General features: G+C 43.3%; 1 protein-coding gene across 5 annotated transcripts in view; it reads left to right on the top strand.

Annotated features, from left to right (window-relative positions):
• LHFPL6 (LHFPL tetraspan subfamily member 6) overlaps positions 1–20925 on the top strand; it is a 249540-nt gene that overhangs the window by 199438 nt on the left and 29177 nt on the right. The window contains exons 4-5 of one of the 5 annotated variants that reach the window (XM_073342588.1): positions 14007–14104; positions 18204–18287. The exons of 2 other annotated variants lie outside the window; for them this stretch is intronic. In XM_073342588.1, the coding sequence (XP_073198689.1) occupies positions 14007–14059 (53 nt within the window). In that variant the 3' untranslated portion in view covers positions 14060–14104; positions 18204–18287. Of the gene's footprint in view, positions 1–14006; positions 14105–18203; positions 19299–20925 lie in introns of those variants that run through there. 2 more of the 5 variants (XR_012158732.1, XM_073342573.1) reach the window with 2 other exon arrangements.

Below are 20925 nucleotides of genomic sequence, written 5' to 3'. Positions count from 1 at the left end.
GGAAGTTTTAGCTGCATGTGTGTGTGGACGGGGGAATCCATGGTTTACATCTGAGAGGTATAAAGGGGCCAATCGTGGAGAGATGCCATTGGCTGCTCAAGTACATTGAACTCAAATGTCTAAATAAATGTGCAGGAACTTCTTCACTTCCAACTCCTTTAAGCAAATCAGCGGGGTCACTCTGTAAATTCTTTCATGACCTGCACTTGGTGGAGCTCGTAATTCCCTGACAATAGTTCCTCTCTAAAGGACTCTGGCATACTTATCAATCTCTTCTTGCCCGTGGGGGTAAGGACAAAACTAGAATGTTTCTTAATTTTGCACAAATATTTTAACCAGGTCTACAGCCAAACCATCCCTACCCGAGAGATGTTTGTCCTTGGCTCATAAAGCTTACTTAGGAACCTCTGCAAAGTTTTGACCTTGGGATGCAACAGATTGCCCTTAATGTCATAGATGGAAGAAAATATGCACTAAACATAGTAATAGCCAAGAATATTTGAATTAAGAAATTCATTTCAAGACAGGATAATGTTTTCAGAGGGTAGACTGAGGTATCCAGGCCAAGAGACTATTTTTGGCCTGGATACCTCAGTCTACCCTCTAAAAACATTATCCTGTCTTGAAATGAATTTCTTAATTCAAATATTCTTGGCTATTACTATGCTTAGTACATATTTTCTTCCAATGAAATATAAAAATTCCTTCAATTATTCTACGAATATTTGCTGTATGCAAACATTAAGGACGGAGAGGAATTAAAAAAAAGGAATACGTAGGTTAACAATGAGGGCAAAGTTCCTGAGAGCGAAATCAATCATACTGTGGAATGGTCTCTCAAAGGAAGTAGAGGAACTCCATTGCAGGTTAAGATGAGACAGAACACTAGAAAGTAGATTGCAGGGAACAATCCTAACAGGTCTTGTGCACCTCTGATTTCAATTATTTCATTCTAAGTACCACCAAGTACTTCTTGCCAAAGTACAGCAAACAGCTACATGTCTATGCTCTTTCTTGGGAAAAGACTATATAGACTGTTGTGTGGTAACTTGAGTTCTTTTTGATGGCAGTGGCTACAAGAAGTTCCTAGAATAATTTTATGTTTAAATAATTCCTTGGTGGGAGAGCTGTGAATTCAGCGAGTTTAGAAGCACCCTCTGCCCTTTCTTGTCCCCTTGATCATGACTCATGAGCCTGGCATGCGAATAAGTCAAGCTATTGTAACAATACATTCAATAAAAGAACCCTTCTGAAAATTCGACTGTCAGCTTTTTCTTCCAGGAATGCATAAGGAATATGAACGGGGGACATAATAATAATTGTGATGCTTGATACTCTGACCATATTTTCTGGATTTCAAGGCTATTAGGCACCTATTATGCATACCTAAGTTTGACTAAGGTCCTGGTTGTGCTGACTGTTAGAATCTTATGTTACCATAGTAATTAACAGATTATAACGAGACCAGAAATCTGCTAAAAGTCTCTCGTCAGTATACCTTGCCTGAATTTAAATGCTTGGTTTTATATTTAAATTGGCCAGCGGTGGTGCGGAGTTACCCAGGACATTGGCAGGGGAGAGGTGGAGTACTGGACCTGCAGATTAGCTAGGTTGCTCATTTCTTTTCATTTAAGCCTTACAATTACCGGTAACCCAAGCCTAGGCTTTAGTTAATCATTAGAGACTGGTGTTCTCATGATAGCTTTAGGGCCAAAGCCAGCGTTTCACAGAATCCGTCTCACTAAGTCTCAAGATGCATTTGAGTAATCATTGCTTTCATCTGAATACTTAATTGGATCTATCAGCATTCATTTGATTTTTCCTTTTGAATCAGTGGGACCAGTTGCCTTCAGAATTGCACACAAATTGCATTTAAACGCTATGCACAGAAAGAGGAGCGGTGAGTGCGGTGGGACAGAGGCTTATCAGCCTCTCCCAGTGGGTGTGTATGCAGTTCCTGCTGTCACCTCTTCACCCTTGTGCAGGAGCTAGCTAGAATCACGTTGGAGCATAACTCCTGCTCCAGGCTCATACTCTCACAGGTGCTAGCTGTCTGCAAGGGCAGAAAGCTGGCCAGGCACTGAGCAGGAGAGCATGCTGCATCGTCTTCAAGCATGCTGCTCTAGTATGGGCACCCTAGGAGCACCTGAAAGACAGATGGATGGTCCAAAGGGGTGGCAGAATGGAACCCCACTGGACTCTGTATAAGATGAGCCAAGAGAACTTGGAGACCCTTCAGAAAGGAAAGCGTGGAACTGGGCAACAAAATCATCCACCCACAACAAATCACACAGACAAATCAGCAACATCATAGCAAAGACTACTGATAGCTCCAATAAAATGGACAGACACCTGGCATTCATCCTTCACTAGTAGCCATCAGCTAAGGTGGTTAACTTCATTTCTAGGACTGGAACTAGACTGACAGGGATTCAGGAAGTCAGATAGTTCTAGATGAACCCAGCATTACCCCAGCACAATCTTCTGGGTTACCTTCCCCAAAAAGAGAAAGCTAGAGGCAAAATGGTATTTGGCAAACTTGTCTTAGTTACACCAAGTGATGATTTCTTAGGCATAACCACCACTTATAAAATGGCTAACAGGCCAGTTCTGCTGGTCTGACGGGGCCAAGAATAAGCTATTTTTGGCCTCCACTACAGTAACATGTTAGGAATGTAAACTTCTCTGTGCTACATTTGAATGGGTTTTGAGTAAATTTTCTGCCACTGACCCATTAGTCTGTAACAAATTAACTAGCCAGGGAGGAGGCTATCTGTATACCTCTGAGGACGGTGAAGAGAAAGGTGGTGACAGGGACAGTATATGAGAAACCAAATAGAGAAACGAACGAGGAATTGAGTCAACACCCAATGGTGGCAGAAAACAACTGGAGCACTCTAGACTCTCCAGAGAACCTGCTAGGACTGACAGAATTGACATGGAGCTGCTGCAAGAAGCATGGGCCAGGAGATGAGCTGCAGGAAGCAGCAAAGGCCAAGAAGGATCTGTTGTGACCTTAGGGAGCCCCAGTTTCAGTCAAAGCCAGGACAGCAAATGGGTTAACTGGAAAGGGAGCTGGGAACTACATGGTGGAAGAAGGACTGGGGCAGTTTGGAGAAAGATGACAACTGTCCTGGTGCTGGATCTTTAGGATGGGTGTATGAGAAGAATGGGCTGGTGAGTCTGGGATTTCAAGTAATGAGATTAAAAAAAGTGGCTGAATTTTGCATCATATAAGACAAGGCTAGCCAGAAATCTTCAGGAATTAACAGTTGAATGTAGTGGGCTTAAAAAAAGAAACGCAACGCCCCAATTACAAAATGATATAGATGTACTTTGCAGACAGATAGGGAAAATAGTAACAGTGTATGATCCTTAGTGGGTGTGTAACCCACACGCCTCCTGGGTGTGGTGTTCTGGCCTATCTAGTGACACCGAGACCACAGAAAGAGAGATCAAATGAGTCTGCTCAATAGCCTTAGCTAACAGTGCGTTGGCTTTTAGCTCATGCAGTAGAGGCTCATGCACTAAGCTCCAGAGGTCCCCGGTTCGATCCTGCCCGACAATGCCTGGGGTCTGTCAGCGTTACAGGTACATTTGAGAAGTGCTTCTCCATGTCTGCAGGAACATTGACAAAGGCATCAGGCTAATTAGACACTCCAACTACAGCCAAGATAGGCCATATTGTGAAGGGACAACAAAACCCCACTTATATGTACATTTCAAAGTGGCATTTAATGTGGCTGCAGGAAAACTATTCATGCTTTTAATCTACATACAAGTGGATTTTTGTATACTTTTCCAGAAACCCTGACTTGGCACTATTTAGCATGCCCCATAGTTTGATGCTTTCCTTGAAATTTATTTAAAAGTAAACTGTGCATTTTATTCAGTTGGGTTTGACTGGTAACACAATGTACAACATCTACATTTTTAATCAAAAGAAAATATTGGTACAGATCAAGGCATACACAAATGGAGTTGTGTTTTAGCTGAATATATACGGCCAAGTAGAATTCATGTAGTCCTATCACGGATCAAACATCCATATCGGTAGAAGACCCTGCAATATACTAGACTCATGCACTAATGCTTTTTTTTGCCTGTCAGAAAGAAAGCTACAATAATAAATTATCTAAATTAGCATTTGGTTGCAGGCTAACGCAGTTGGCACAGATGATATGCCAGTCATAAGCAAGGAGCATAAGTACCAAGGGATTCTTATTCTTCCACAAATATATAGGGAAGGATCAAAGTCATTCCCATCTCCTGTTACAGCATATGCTGTTATTTATTCATTATTTATATTGTGGAGCTGCCCAAAGGCCCCAATCAAGATCAGAGCTCCATTGTGGTTCTGAGCTGCTAGTTGAAAGAAGTTAAGTTGATTCAGATATACAGGATCATATTTACAGCAAGAGTAATTAGCAAGTCATTTTCTCTAAATGGATCTCATCCAAACAGTTGTAGAACACATTTAATTTGGTCTGGGCTAGATGCAGTATTTCAAAAACACACCACCACATCACGCAGAAGTAACAGCTGAAAAGTGAAGTTCCCAGCAGAGAAAGGTTTGACAGGTTGGTGAGAGCTTGTCAAGAACCAAAAGGAATTTGCATCAGAATTAGGACTGTGCAAAAGACTTGCGACAGCTTTTAGATTTTGCAAAATCTGAGCCACCATTATGAAAAGTTTCTGAAATGCTGCCGCTTTACTTAAAAGCCGGGGGAATCTGTGTGGGTCAGAGGAGACTTTCAGAGACAAAAATAGGAGTAAGACGCCCAACTTCTTTTGCTGTTCAAGGAGAGTTGGGCCCCTTGAATAGCACACTGAATGGTGACTTAAGAGATGTGGGTTCTGTTCCCAATTCTACCACCTCCCTGCTGGATCACCTTGTCTCCGTGCAGTTTCCCCATCTGTAAAATGGTGGTGGTAATTCTGACCCTCCTTTGTAAAGCACTTTGAGATCTACTGATGAAAAGTGCTAGGTATTATCATTATTAATGGCCTTTTGTGTTTGACAATCACCTTCAAGACCATTTCTGAACTGAATCTCCAGGGAAATATCTATAATTATTTATACAAATCCAGAGATGCCACCAAAATGTTTTTTACATCAGTTCTAAATGACTTTAAAATAAACATCACATATTAAGTTTGACTTACAAAACTGAGCCTTAGCTGGCATTTAGTGGGATAGTCCTGAAATGATAGGGTGACACCTAGAAAGTATATTTCTACAGGTCAGTATGTTATCAAAGGCTTAGTCCACTGTAGTTTTCATTTTTTCCAGACATGGGGCTCTCACCACTTTCCTTGGAAGATTACTGTACAATTGGCTCAATTTCATGGTTTCTTCCTCTGCTCAACTTTTTTCTGGTCTGTGATCATAGATATTAGAGCATCCTGCAGACACTCTTCTCCCATTCATTGAGGTTTGCTTGTATTTTACTACACCATGGACTCTAGTGTAACTTTTTGTTTTTAAATGTGTGAGGTTTAGCCTTTACATATAAAGGCAACAGTGATCTCAAACCAGCTGTGCTCCATTGCTTTGAGCATTCAGAGATTTAACTAAAAGAAACAGATCTTGAGGAGATGTTCTTAGCATCTTCTCTCTCTATTAGTACTCTGAGATATATCAGAGCCTCTACTTTTTGCTCACTTTGCTTTGGCAGATTGAACTCTTCAGACACAGGCATTTCCTTTTTGCGAGCCATATTCTGGAAGCTGCATGCTGCTGCAAAGGCTTGACGGGCTTTCAATGGAGAGTGTTACAATATGACCCAGTCCCCTTCCCCACCCCCGCAGAGTTTGTTGTGACTGGACCCAGTCACTGGGTACCACATGCTTCCAAGCAAGTTGGGTGTGGGATAGAAGCTAGTCACTGTTTCTAGATCTGGGACTCTTAAGGCATACTCCTGGGCTCAGACAGCTTATCTAACCTCTTCCTTCTGATGTGGGATGTTGCCATCAAGCTTTCCTAGACCCTGAAACTGTAGTCAGACCTCCTGAGCCCCTAGTCACTGACAGATTCTCCCCCTGTGTTCTACCTAGGTTGTGGGTTCTCTGGACTTACCAGTTTAACCCCTTTGTAGCAGGACAAGACTCACCAGTGCAGCACCTCCTGCTGGTTATCCTGGGAATTTGCTTTTTTCCCTCAAGTGTTGGAGCACCCTCTGCAGGCCGGTGTCTTGCCTGCTGCTGGCCCCGTGTCCCTCCCAGACCCCCTTTCCCTCAGGGTTCTGCCCCAGCAGGACCCCCACTCTGGGTCTCCCTTCCCAGGGAGCCCCCAACCCGCTAGACCCGCCTCACCTCAGTGGCTACTGCCAGTCATCAACTAGCCCCCACTCATTGGGACAGATGTCAGTCTAATGACCACTCATCATAGGCAAGGGGTTAGGACCAGCTGCCTCTGCCTCTGCCTCTGCCTACTCCCAGGCTGCCCCTCTGCAGCCCCAGTACCTTTCATAGGCCTTCAACAATACCTGCAGCCTGGGGGTTTACCAGGCAGGAGCTCCCTTTTGCCCTTCCCCAGCACTGCTCTGTTTCAGGTACCTTACTCTCAGGCAGCTAGCCCTTCCCACTCCAGGACTAGAGTGAGACACCTTAGCTTCTGGCCCTCAGCCCTCTTATAGGGCCAGCTGGACCCTGATTGAGCTGGCCACAGCTGCAGTCAGCAACTCAGTCAGCTTCCCCCAGCTGTTCTTAATTCCTTCCCCTGCTGCAGCCCTCTCCAGGGCTGCTTTTAACCCTTTTTCTGCAGGATTGGGGCAGCCACCCCACTACACCCTTTGAGGACAACATGTAGGAAAGCAAGGAACACAGGCTTAGCAAAGGAATTTCTTAACGTGAGTTACAGATCTTTGAAAACAAGATAAGTCCTGAGGTGCCCCCTTCCCCAGTCTGGTCTCACCCCTCTTGTGAGTCTATCTGTCATCAGTGTTTCAGGCTGGGCAGAGTCTCTCCTTCCCTCTCTGTCCCCAAAGTCCTCCTTACATGTGGTGATGGTCTGCCCCCTGCACAGAGCAGAAACCTATTCCCAAATAGGGCCTCCATCTCCAGGTCACGTGCTCAAACTGTCACCGCCAGTCATTGTTGCTTGCTCACTTGCAGGCCACTGTCTAGAAAGAGTCTGGTACCATGGGGGTGGGCCAGTAGTTGAGTCAGTCAAAGTGGATAGCCCCAGATTGCAGCTTGATGGCTCTCTGTGATGGCCTTTCCACAATGTGCCATACACCTTTCCTAAGCAGGGCAGTTATCTGGAGGCTGCAAGTCCAAACGAATGTGGTCACACTGCCAATATTTCAACACAGGTATAATACAGACTTCAGAATTTGATAGTCATATCTCACCCCTCTCCATCATGTTCTGTGCTAGGCATACATCTAAACTTCATTCTAAATATCTCAGAATTTCTTTCTGTCAAGGGATATGTTTGTCTAAAAGCTTTATTATAATTTCCCTTTGCTGCTTCCAGAGGGTTGGAAGAGAGGATCACAAGAGAACTATTTAACTGATAGGCACTATTGCCTTAAAATAATTATTATAATAAATTGCCTTTATAAACAGTACAGTTACTAAAGAACACAAAAGTCATCTCTTTGGGAAAACTGCAAATATAGAACAGCTTTGTCAAACAGCTAGGTGGCATTTCAGCATCCTGGCTGAGCATCGACATCCAAAGGATAAGACTGTGGAGAAGAGATTTAGAAACCAGGATGTTTTTTAGAACACTATTAACTATAAAAGATTTTTAAACTATTTGTCATGAACAGTCAGAAATCTGACTTCTGTTCACAAGTTATCTACAAACAGATGGAGATTTTTTTCCTGGGGTGTGGTAGGACCGCAGGGCCTTCTGGAGGGCCTCAATGGGCCTGGTACACCCCATCACACCAGACCACACACTAACAGAGAGTGTGTCTCAAGAACCATCTCCCTTCCCATTTGCTATTGCTTTCTTTGAGCAACAAAGCATCATAGCTCAAATTTCAAATATTAAATAGGGTGTCATCTTGTTAAAAATAAGGGGAAAATGTTCAGATAATTTTGAGAAAATCATCAACGTTCTCTGGACAGAGAGGAGCACACTTCACCAAATACATCATTGGTTCCAAATTACTCACTCAGCTGTAGTTTGTACCTTCTCTGTCGTTGACTTCTTCCATGTACCTAACTCCTTTCTGTATGCATTTCAGGATGTAACTTCTACTGCTGCCTTTTGTAGCTTATTTTACATGTCAGAATCGCACTGTGTAAAGAAAAAGAATCTTCAGTTCTTGAACTCTTCTTGGTTTCCTTTCAAAATAATCAGATCCTCTTATCATAGAATCATAGAATATCAGGGTTGGAAGGGACCTCAGGAGATCATCTAGTCCAACCCCCTGCTCAAAGCAGGACCAATCCCCAATTTTTGCCCCAGATCCCTAAATGGCCTCCTCAAGGATTGAACTCACAACCCTGGGTTTAGCAGGCCAATGCTCAAACTGCTGAGCTCTTCTTTATTAGCTGATTATCTTTTCCATTAGCTTTGTGGCATTCAGACCTGCAATTCCTGTACTTATCTCTCTCTTCATTTTTAGTCTCTGATTTAAAAAAAAATACCCTGGTTCATTAAATTATTTCACATTCCCTCCTAGTATTGGACTCTCATGCAAAGCTGGTTACTAGAGTTGCTGCACAAGGTTTCTAAGTAGGAGGGGTTTTTAGATGTGTGGATTAATCAGTGATGTTTGCCATATGCTTTTTAGCACTGTATTTCTCAGTTGGAATAATTCTCAACCCTTTTTTTCTTGGTCTTAGAAAATGGATCCTACTTAAAGCTAAGTTATTAGCATTTGCCAGGTTCTCCAGGCTTCTAGCCCAGTGCAAGTTTTATTGATTTCAACAGTAATCTTATTTTAGGTCTTGCAATTAATGTAATAGGTTCATATCCCAGACACTCCTATATTCTGGAGTTTTCATACATTTCATTTATTGGATATTTTAGATAAAAATCACATGTATTTCCAGAAATGCTTTAAGTACTTGTGATTTTTTTATAGGATGGTATGAGTTGAAAGTATACTACTAAAGCCCCAGGATCTATGTAAACAGATCCCATGTGGAGCCCTGTGGTAGATCAAGGATTAGCCACTCCTCCAGCTGCCTAAATTAACTCTGCTTCATATTTGTCATGCTAAATTTTGGGGAAATCCATGGCATTATGGGAACAATATCATGCCCATGGAAATCATAGCAGAAATTAAGCAAATGATGTCTGTACCCCCATTGACTCAGCCATTCACTCCGTCACTTGTGGATTCATTCACTTGACTGACCATGTATTCACTCATGCAAAAAGCATGGAGATTTATTTCAGAAAGCTGTTAAAGTGATGCACTCCGTAACTCTCACGACAGCTGGGACACACCCACAGCTTTGTGTTGTGGTTGCTTTTCCTATTGTGGGCCAAATTATACTGCTGAGGCATAGCTCTGAGTAAGGAGCAGTGCAGAGAGAAAGACTGCCCCAGGGCAACCACCAGGAGGCACTATACACCATGTCACTCAGAGATCCTGGTTACTGCAGCTCCAAGTCCACCCCTAAGGAGGGGACAGTGTGTGCTCCCTCTATAGCCAGCCAGCTTCACTGACTGGATGTGACCCTGACTCCTTCTTACCCCTCCCTGCTCCCTACAAGGATCCTAGTCCTAGCAGCCTTTGCTTCTAATGGAGCTTGGGCTGTAATTGTTTTTACGTCCTGTACTGGGGACAGGTGGTATGGAGGGAAATGTTCCATGCACCCACTCTGCCCCCCACCCCACTTTGTTCACCTGCAGTATATATTTAAGGGCTGTGACTTGAGAGTTAATCCCCAAACTGATTTCTAGCCGCCCCCCACCCAAATATCAGCAGCGTTAAACCCCATTTTAAAAAATGTCTCGCTGGCTGTCTCCAATCTTGCCTGGGCTGTTGGTGGATGCTGCTGCCCCACTGACCAGTCAGAAGGCCCGTAGTTCCAATTATTTATGCTGCCTATCAACTTCCTTGCCAAGAAAACACCAACGAAACCAAAAGCTTTCAAATGGCCAGTGAGCATGCAACACCAGCAGAACGATGAGTCCCCAGCTCCTGTTACTGCCAGACTAAAATAGCCAGAGTCCCTTCCTCTGTCCTGCACTGGAAGGTAAATACTGGTGTATAAAAACTAGTGTAGGCCCTGAGCACAGTATCATTCCAGAACATGCAACTATGATGCATGACAACTTACTTAGATAGGAAAGTATTTTAGGTATTTTTAGATCCTTGGAGAAATTCCATTATCATGAAACTTAAACCATGCCATCCCCACATGGATTTTTTTCTCTCTCTCCCCCACTCTCACACATTCACTCTCTCTCACACACGCACACAGGATTTTGAGCACTGCCTAGTTATGTAATCGTGGACTTTGCTGTGCCTTTTAGAGCTTTGATTTCAACAACAGAGCATCAAATAAAAAAGCAATATTTATCATGCTTAGCAAGTCAGAGTCCCTCAAGGCAAAATACTGTACCCGATGGATGAATTTAGGCCCCAATCCAGCAAAGCACTTAAGCACATGCTTAACTTTCAGCAGGTGAGTAGTCTCATTGAAGTCACTGCGATAAAAATGAAGTATTTGTTTAAGAGCTTTGCTGGATCAGGGCCCTGCTGTGCTAGCTGCTGTTATAACTGCTATACAAATATAAATCAGGAGAACTAAATGTTTTTGCTCTCAAGTGTATAATTTCTGCTTGTGTATTGCCATTTGATTTGGCCTCTAGCCTAATCATTTGAATATTCTCTATCCTGCCCTTTACAAAACTTTACCACCTTTCTAAATGAGAGAATTTAATGCAAAAGTCATTTCACAGGTTAAACTGCAGCTAAATTGCCCAATTATTGACAACCAACAATCTTTCCTTAGGGTGCAATGGACTAAAATAGCTGGTACATGCAGCAAAATGAAAACACTGGAGCTAAAACATAAACTAGAGCATCCCCTCCACCATGAAATACAAGATTACAAGGGGAGTACCATTGTTTCAGTGTAACACTTGGCCATTTGTGGTAGATGATCGTTAATTTCAGCAGGTAAATTTGAAACATTTTATTGTTGGCTTGAGAACTGTAATTAGAACACTGCAGAGAACACTTCACCCTTTCCAACAGCAGGCTCCTCTTCAGTGTTACAGCTCTGAATGCTGCCCCATTCTGCAGCCTCCACGTATACATCAAGCTATTTTAGCAAGAGATTCCCACTGCTTCTGGCACTCAATGGAACTAATGAGCAGGTTGACTTTTGTGTCACTGTTGCTCTAAGGTCAGTGTCCCAGTGTTCTTTCAACCACCCTGCTGTACTTCCCTGTCCCTTTACTTGTTCCTCTTGACCTTGCTCCCTCTGGCAAGCTTGAAAGAGCAACAGACTGCCTGCCATTCCTTATATGATCAAAGGGGGTGACGGTGTTCCTTGGGGAAAATGGAGCACAGTGAGGGGGGAAACCTTGGCTTGCCAAGTCCAAGGTTGAATGTGCATCCTGTATTTCTCAAGCAACGCTGTGACACTGATCTAGCAGCTGGCTCATCATCCATAAACACATTCCTCACTATACATCTCTCCCTTGTCCTCTGCCAAGATACAAAAGTTGAATTTACCCCATGCAGAAGTCAAGTCTCCTTATTCCTTCCTGTTTCCCTAAGGGCATGATTGAGACATTCTGAATGATCCCAGCAGGTGAATTTTTGGTCCTGGTTCTTTTAAAGTAGCATTTCAGCCAGAACTTTCTGTATTCGGGATCATCACAAGAAAAAGTGACATATCTCAAGGCAGTGGTAGAATTCTTATTTTGTTGTTTTAGAAGACACATCCTGGGAGTAGCTAGTGACCAAAAGGAACTGTTAGATGGAGTCCATCACCCTTCCAAGACAGACAGAAGCCCCCTGAAAGATGTGTTATGAATACAGGGATTTTCAAACCAGCTTCAGAGATTTAGCCACCCATCTTCCTGAGGCTTTGTGAAGATGTCTGGAGTGGCTCGTGAATGTGAGTGCCAACCTCAGGGCAGACTGTTACAAACCAGGGCACAACCCCCCAAATTGGTTGTTTGTTCTATAATTAGATATCACCAACCAGGTGTCAAGTGTGACTTCTTAAGTACTATAACAGCCTTGAGATGGAGTCAGACAGTCCCCTTGGGCACTTCCAGGCAAGCCTGGCTTTGTGACAGATGGTCCCCTACACCAAAACTCACAATATTCAGGTTACTCCCAGTCCCAAAGGACCAGTCACTGACCCCAGATCAATGGTACCTTAGATACCTCACCAAAGATAACGCTTGTAACCAACCCTGTAAGAAAGAAAATAAAGATTTATTAACTAGGAAAAAGTAGTAAGAGTTATTTACAGGGTTAAAGCAGGTAAACATAAACACACAAATGAGTCACAGTTGTAGGTTTCAAAAAGTAATAGAAGCTGCTGTAATGTGCAAGCTCTGTATGTCCTTTAGGGCTAATCCAAGCTAAACAGCTTGGGGATCCCTTGCTTATGCTTAGAAATATTGCCCTCTCCAAATTCCAAGCAGCATAGTGATACAGAGCCTTCTGGTCAGGGATTTTTATTCCTTTCGCCCAGCATTCAAACAGTAATGGGATGAGGGTTTGTACACATCCTCTCTTCCTGGGTGTGGGGAGAGCAATCAATAGTCTTTTGTCCACTGGCCTTCTGTGGGCCTTCTTTTGTTGGGCAGGAGATGACACCCGTTGTGGTAAACTAGTATTTCACACTTGGTAATGCTTCTCTCCTGACTCGGGGGTGTTTCCAGTTTCATAGAAAACACTACTATAGTTACAAAGCAAACACTTAAATATTACCTTACAGCATGGGGTACAAATATTGTAAGTGAGATTATTGCATATAGCAATTCACAAGCATTTCATACAGTCCACACACTAAATGTCTCTATAAATCTAATACCTATTTTAACAGTACTAACACACAGGTGAGCCCAATTAGTTTCCAGATATGCATTTGTCAGTGTTCAGTGAGGCCTGGGGCCCTTGGCATGACTTGACACCTGGTTTGCCAGCTTCTTTTGAAAATCCCAGCTGAAATTGTTGTTATGCTTGTGTAGAGGCAAAAAGAATGGATTTTTCCATGTACAAGAAATATTTATTAGATAAGAGTTCTCTGTTGTAAAATCCAGCTATCTGCACCAATCATCATCTCTGGGCATGTATCCCAGAGCTTAAAAACATAAAGTACTACAGCAGAATATAATATATATAAAAAAGCTTCCCACTTCCTCAATAGCCTGAGAACATAGCCTGACCTTAGTGACTGCATTCTGCTTGCCTGAATTCCACCTGAGCTTTCCATTGGTTAAAGGATTCTTCTTCACTAACTGTTTTGTGATGTTGCTGTGCATGATTATCAAGCAGTAGATTCTCCCTCCGACGTGGCAAATAAGCTTATTCTGGTGGGAAGGTAGATTGGAAAGGAATGTGGGATCCTTTAGGAAGAAAGGGGGTATATCGGTGTTATAAATTGCTGTCAATAGTCAGGAACACATACTGGAATATGTCCTATACATTAGAGCACCGGCAGGCTAAACTCTTACTTTTGGCTCTGCACCAGCCAGACTTGCCATGCTGTAGGGGAGTTGAAGGATCTCCACACCTGCTCCACAGTGGGACTCAGACCTTTTCTAGGATTGGGTGGCTAATGACATAAGGTCCTGAAGGTCCTCCTTCAGCCAAGCTTCCCACCCTTTGGCAACACTTGAAGGATTCTGGTCCTGCACAGGAGCCACAGAGGCCACCACCAAAGGTGGTATTAATCCTTATGGAGTAGCCACAAAAGTGGGACCTAGCAAGTCGCTAAGTCTGGCTGCCCTCCCAGGGCTGGACTAAGGCGTAGGCTATATAGGCCCATTCATAGAGCCCAGCTCCTCAAGTCATTTGATTGTGTCAGAGTCGCAGCTCTCTTTCTTTTTTTGAAAACAGTTTCCAGGCCTCAGGATTGTGAAGAAAACCCCGAAAACATGCAACAAGTTTAACAGTGCTGTGGTCCTGCAGACAGCCTGACATAATTGCTCTCAGAGGTGAGAGCTTCCCATTCATCTTCACAGGTTCTGAACTCCAATATCTGCTGCAGTGGGAATGCTGCCAACACCACCCAACAGAGAATGAGGTGTGCCCAAAACGCATATGGCAGGCCTGTGGCTTGACACCCCACCCCACCTCCCCGCCTCCGCTATACCCCAGTGCCTGGGGGTAAGCAGCTTCCAACTCTGCCTTTCTAGAGGGCACAGGGGACACTTGCTGTCACCCCTGCTGCTCCAGAGGGAAGGATGGCCCCTGCTGCTGCTCCTGGAGGGAGGAAGAGGGCCTCATGCTGCTGCTCTTGCCTCTATGGGAGGGAAGGGAGTCCTCTGCCAACCCCATTCAAAATGTGCCACGAAAACTGAGCCACAGGGGCCGCTGTGTCATGGTGTGCTTAGGACCCAGGATTGCCTCAATCTGGCCCAAATAAAAATGACCTGTGGGATGGGTAGGTGTCTTGAGGTGGGAGAGCAGATGTCTCCTTTTTCTCCAATAGGGCAGTTTTTCCCAGATAGAGGCTGCACCTTCTCCCATTGACTATTCCATTTCTGAGCTGGTGGTGATCTCAGGCTGTGTGGTCTCCTTTAAATTCCTCTACACAATACAGGGAATCTGCCCCCACCCCTCTTCCCAACCCCTGCAACAGAGATGTGATGGCTCTGTGCCTGCAGTGCCTCCTATCCCCAAGGGCATAAGGGAGTGGGCTCCTGGGCTCTATCCCCTGAACAGGGGGAGAGGTCTGGGGAAAGCAGTGGACGTGTTATTCCTTGACTTTAGCAAAGCTTTTGATACAGTCTCCCACAGTATTCTTGCCAGCAAGTTAAAGAACTATGGGCTGGATGAATGGACTGTTATGTGGATAGAAACCTGGCTAGATCATCAGGCTCAATGGGTAGTGATCAATGGTTCCATGTCTAGCTGGCAGCCGGTATCAAGCAGAGTGCCCCAAGGGTCGGTCCTGGGGACAGTTTTTGTTTATTAATGATCTGGAGGATGGCGTGGCTTGCACCCTCAGCAAGTTTGCAGATGACACTACTCTGGGAAGAGTGGTAGATATGCTGGAGGGTAGGGATAGGATACAGCAGGACCTAGACAAATTAGAGGACTGGGCCAAAAGAAATCTGATGAGGTTCAACAAGGACAAGCGCAGAGTCCTGCACTTAGGACGGAAGAATCCCATGCACTGCTACAGACTAGGGACCGAATGGCTAAGCAGCAGTTCTGCAGAAAAGGACCTGGGGTGATAGTGGACGAGAAGCTGGATACGATTCAACAGTGTGCCCTTGTTGCCGAGAAGGCTAACGGCATTTTGGACTGTATAAACAGGAGCATTGCCATCAGATCGAGGGATGTGGAAAAATTGGAGAGTCCAGCGGAGGGCAACAAAAATGATTAGGGAGCTGGAGCACATGACTTATGAGGAGAGGCTGCGGGAACTGAGATTATTTAGTCTGCAGAAGAGAAGAATAAGGGGGGATTTGATAGCTGCTTTCAACTATCTGAAAGGGGGTTCCAAAGAGGATGAATCTAGACTGTTCTCAGTGGTACCAGATGACAGAACAAGGAGTAATGGTCTCAAGTTACAGTGGGGGAGGTTTAGGTTGGATATTAGGAAAAACTCTCTCACAAGGAGGGTGGTGAAGCACTAGAATGGGTTACCTAGGGAGGTGGTGGAATCTCCCTCCTGAGAAATTTTTAAGGTCAGGCTTGACAAAGAAAGAAAACAAAACAAAATAAAAAACATCGACCCTTCTGATTTGCGGTCGCTGTGGAAACCAGCCCCACAGCCTCTCTCTCTCTCTCTCTCTCTCTCGCTGGACTTGGCAGGGAGTGGGGCTGTCCGCTCCACTGCTAACCTATTTTCAATGCCAGCAACCTCTACTTTAACTGTCAAGTGTAGTTTTCCCCTGCATTGAAAACAGCTATCTGCCAACCAAGTAAGCTCGGAGGCTTGTCTGACGAACCATTATAGACAGCAGGGGAACAATTTAAATAGTTTTGCTTCTTTCGTTTCTTGAAAGGGTTGTAGGCAAACTAAATCCTCTGAGTGTTCCCAATTTAGGTGAATTAAATATAGGTAGACAGAACAGAAATCAGACGTCAAGAATTATAACATTCAAAAACCAGTCGGAGAACACTTCAGTCTCTTTCGTCTCTCGATTACAGACCTAAAAGTGGCAATTCTTCAATAAAAAAACTTCAAAAACAGACTTCAATGAGAGACTGCTGAATTGGAATTAATTTGCAAACAGGATACAATTAACTTAGGCTTGAATAAAGACTGGGAGTGGATGGGTCATTACACAAAGTAAAACTATTTCCCCATGTTTATTAGCCCCCCCCCCCCCCCCAACTGTTCCTCACACGTTCCTGTCAACTGCTGGATATGGCCCAACTTGATTATCACTACAAAAGTCCCGTCCCCCGCCACTGATGATAGCTCACCTTACCTGATCACTCTGGTTATGGTGTGTTTCATGTTCTCTGTGTATATAAATCTCCCCACTGTATTTTCCACTGAATGCATCCGATGAAGTGAGCTGTAGCTCACGAAAGCTTGTGCTCAAATAAATTTGTTAGTCTCTAAGGTGCCACAAGTCCTCCTTTTCTTTTTGAGAACTCTAGAAGGAGCACTGGACCTCAGGTCAGTAACGAGCAGCCAGCCTCTTAGTTGTATTTGGAACTCCTCTGAAACCCAGAGGAATCCGCTCGGATGATATTTTTCACTTTTTAAAGTCTCTCTTCACCAGCAGCCTAAAACACTCCTGCTCTTTCATTATGCAAAAAGGTAATAAAGGCCCAGTCATTCGCAGCTGCTTGTTTTATGCAGTTTAAGGCAATGTCCTCTCTATTTTAGTGGAACTGTCCAAAACTTGTTGAGTTTCCTTCTTTGGGGAAATGGTGAAGTAGACAGGACATTTTTGCAGTGTAAATTTCACAGTTTTATAAATGTTATTTTAGAAGCATTTTTTTAAAGAAAGGCCCAGAAGCCCTGCTTTTTGTTATGACAGACTTGTATAACTACACTAGAGAAAGGGGCGGGGTTCTGTATCTTCATAGATTCACCAGTTTTGCTTCAGGTGTGAAAATTTCTAACAGGCAGACTCCACAGCTCTGTCCCTTCCAGCAGATTGGCATCAGTCTGAGGAAAGAGGAGTAGTGTACAGTGAAGTCTAAATACCTTTATTCATTGAGGTTTGGAAATGTAGGCTACAATTCTGCAAGAAATGCATGCAGGCAATCCCTTTACACATGTGCAACTGTAACACCAACAGACCCCGGTCGCTGGCGGGCAGGATTGAATCTGGGACCTCTGGACCATCCATTCACAACTACTCAGGAGGAAAAAAAAGTTTCAGAATTTAATATTCCCTTGGCAATAGCCCAGATTCCCTGTTGGATTTGATGCTGTTTAGATTGGTAAAAGGACCCTAGAGAACCTATTTGGCTCAAGTGTACATTCCAACACAGACTTTCTGTCCATATAAACACTATGTAATAAATCCATATTGTAAATATCTCTGAGATCCTGAAGTGCTTATGCCAATTTTCTAATTAGCCATACTATAGACAGGATTCTGTGGATCTGTATCATTTAATGACTTGTACCTTTTTCAGGTGGCCATGTTCAGTGTTTCACTCATTACAGTAGTGCTGAGAAGCACCAGTCAAGACAAGTGTGTTAAGCACTACATAAATGCATAAGATGACGCAGTCACTGCCCTGAGATATTTACAGCCTTCCAGTACCTCGCATTAGCATTACATTTAATACCAAAAAAAAAAAAGAGCAAGAAAGTTCCTGTAAGCTCAGACACCAAATTCATGAGCACCTAGATAGATTAGATAGCACCGATATCTGGCTGCCTTCTACCATAATAGGAAGGCTTTGGATGGAGGTGTATAAATATAAGTTGCTTACAAGGAGAATGAAACCAATAAGCTGATACAGAAGATAAAATGCACAGCACCATAAGCTGTATTTGGTTACTTCTGTTTTCATTTGCCTCCAAAAGGAAAGAGCTTATAAAGTTATGGTGAAAGCAAACCTTTCTTCTTGAATAAAACATGGTTTCCTTGGTTTGTTTGTTCATCTTAGGTACTTGTGAAATTGGCTGGGCTTACTACTGCACCGGAGGAGGAGCAGCTGCCGCTATGTTAATCTGCACTTGGTTGGCCTGCTTCTCTGGCAAGAAACAGAAACAGTACCCTTACTGAGGCTGGCGGCCTGAGAGTCCAGTTTAGAGAATGAATGAGCTTCAAGAGGCCGAAGTGACTTGCAGACTTCTTCTGAAAAAAGTGCTTTAGCTCCTAACTGCAGAACAGTCAGTGTGAAATGAGAATGCACCTGGTCAAGGACATGAGGTGACACTGAATTGCGGGGAGGGTGGGGAGTCTGGAAAGCTGGACCAAACACTGCGAATCTTGGAAGGCATGGGCAGTTCTTGCTTGACAGAGTATATTTCTGATCTGTTCTGGAAGAATTCAATTTTACGAGCTAGGAATGCTCCCCTTTGGTAAATTGTGAAGGTATGGGTGTACCAATGAATTGAAAGACTAGTGAAAATAATATTTTGGGTAGGGTATAATCTTCCAAAGTTCCCCTTCAGCACAACACACACACACACGTATAGACCATGGCACAGAACAAATAAAATGCAAACTTACTGGTGCATTTTTTCTTTTTTTTAATTCATTGGATGGTTTAAAATTCAATGTTATACCACTTTTTAAACTACACGTGAAACCTAATAAATGGACCAATAAGCCACTTTAACAGTATTTTGTATATTCTCTCTACTCTTTTTCCCAAAACTTTTATTCACTGCTTATTCAGCCCTATAGAATTTTTATTTAGCTTCTGTGTTTTCAGCATTATTACAAAAATGCGACATTTTACTCAGCATATATAGGGGCTTTGCCTATAGTACTATTATGAAGGGCAGTAAATGGACATCTTTCAGTCCATGGAGAATTCCACTCATGGCACTGTAGGATATTGTTGGTTACGTAAGACTAATGGGAAACGTCTTCCAGATATAGATTTTGTCATCGTTACGTTTAGCTCATTGTTGTTGTATTGTGCTGTACCATGTTTATCATTTCAATATTCATTTTTGTAAAAAAAGTATATAAATGTGCTATTATGTTTGTATTTGAAAATCTCTGTAAATAAATTTCTCTCTGATCAGTACTGGAAATGCATTATAGTGTCATCGGATGAATCGGTTCATTTCTTAGATCTCCATAAAAATTTTTTGCAAATAATCACATCCTTCATACTCCTTTTGGGTACATTCTGCCCCTAACGTGTACACAATTTAACTCCCATAAGAACCTGTCACAGTTATAGAACACCTTTCCTTCAAAAGGATCATTAACCTCGCAGACTGATATACAAACTATTCACAAGTGACTTCATCAGTCTTTGGGCTGAAACATAGCAACAATTGACAGACATGGCCACCCTACACATTTTAGGTCAGGAAGTGAAGGATAGTTGATCCAACCAAAAATGAAGTTGCCAGTCTCAGCTAGGCAGTATGCCATTTTGGAAAGTCATGGTCATGTGAATAAATCTAAAGACTGAGTGTCTGAACACCTGGATTCTAATATCTGGCTTTGCCACTGACTTGCATTGTGACTGTGGGCCTGTCACTTATCCTCTCTGGGCCTATCTATGACATGGGGAGAATAATACCCATGATGTGTACATGTGAAATATTATTTTATTTATTACAAATGATTACCCAAGCTGGATTTTGGCCAGGATACCAGAGCTAATGCCTTGCAGATATGAAAAATGCTGCGGGATCTGTAATGATCACCAGTGGGGTAAGGATATTGGTTTTGCATGTCATCTGAAAGACAAAGAGTCAAATTCTTTCCTCATTTATTCCAGATTTACTTTGATTTGACTCCACTGACATCAGTCGAGTTACTTCAGCTGTATACTAGTGTAACTGAGCAGAATTTAGCCAAGCGCCTCCAACAGCAGTGTCCCCCTAACACCATGTTGGTCTAATGTGAGTTATGCAGACATCAGGGTGGAAATCCTAGCTCCATTGAATCACAGAATATCAGGGTTGGAAGGGACCTCGGGAGATCATCTAGTCCAACCCCCTGCTCAAAGCAGGACCAATCCGCAATTTAAATTATCCCAGCGAGGGCTTTGTCAAGCCTGACCTTTAAAACCTCTAAGGAAGGAGATTCCACCACCTCCCTAGGTAACCCATTCCAGTGCTTCACCACCCTCCTAGTGAAAAAGTTTTTCCTAATATCCAACCTAAATCTCCCCCACGGCAACTTGAGACCATTACTCCTTGTTCTGTCATCTGATATCACTGAGAACGGTCTAGATCCATCCTCTTTGGAACCCCCTTTCAGATAGTTGAAAGCAGCTATCAAATCCCCCCTCATTCTTCTCTTCTGCAGACTAAACAATCCCAGTTCCCTCAGCCTCTCCTCATAAGTCATGTTGTCCAGCCCCCTAATCATTTTTGTTGCCCTCTGCTGGACTCTTTCCAAATTTTTCCACATCCTTCTTGTAGTGTGGGGCCCAAAACTGGACACAGTACTCCAGATGAGGCCTCACCAATGCTGAATAGAAGGGAATGATCACATCTTGGATGTTTTGCCATTAACTTCAATGGGCTAGGATTTTACCCCGAGTGTAGAAGAGATCCCATAATTTTAATACTCTCTTTAGAAATATATGGTTGCTTTCTAAACTATAATTATTCATTTTGCAATAGTGCCTAGAGACCCCATCTGAGATTTGGGCCTCATCTGTGCTAGGTACCGAACAAATAACCTAGTAA

Source organism: Lepidochelys kempii, chromosome 1 (assembly GCF_965140265.1).
Source record: "Lepidochelys kempii isolate rLepKem1 chromosome 1, rLepKem1.hap2, whole genome shotgun sequence".
Lineage (NCBI taxonomy): Eukaryota > Metazoa > Chordata > Testudines > Cheloniidae > Lepidochelys > Lepidochelys kempii.
The sequence above is the reverse complement of the archived record's forward strand: the minus strand, read 5'-3'. Positions and strand labels throughout refer to the sequence as shown.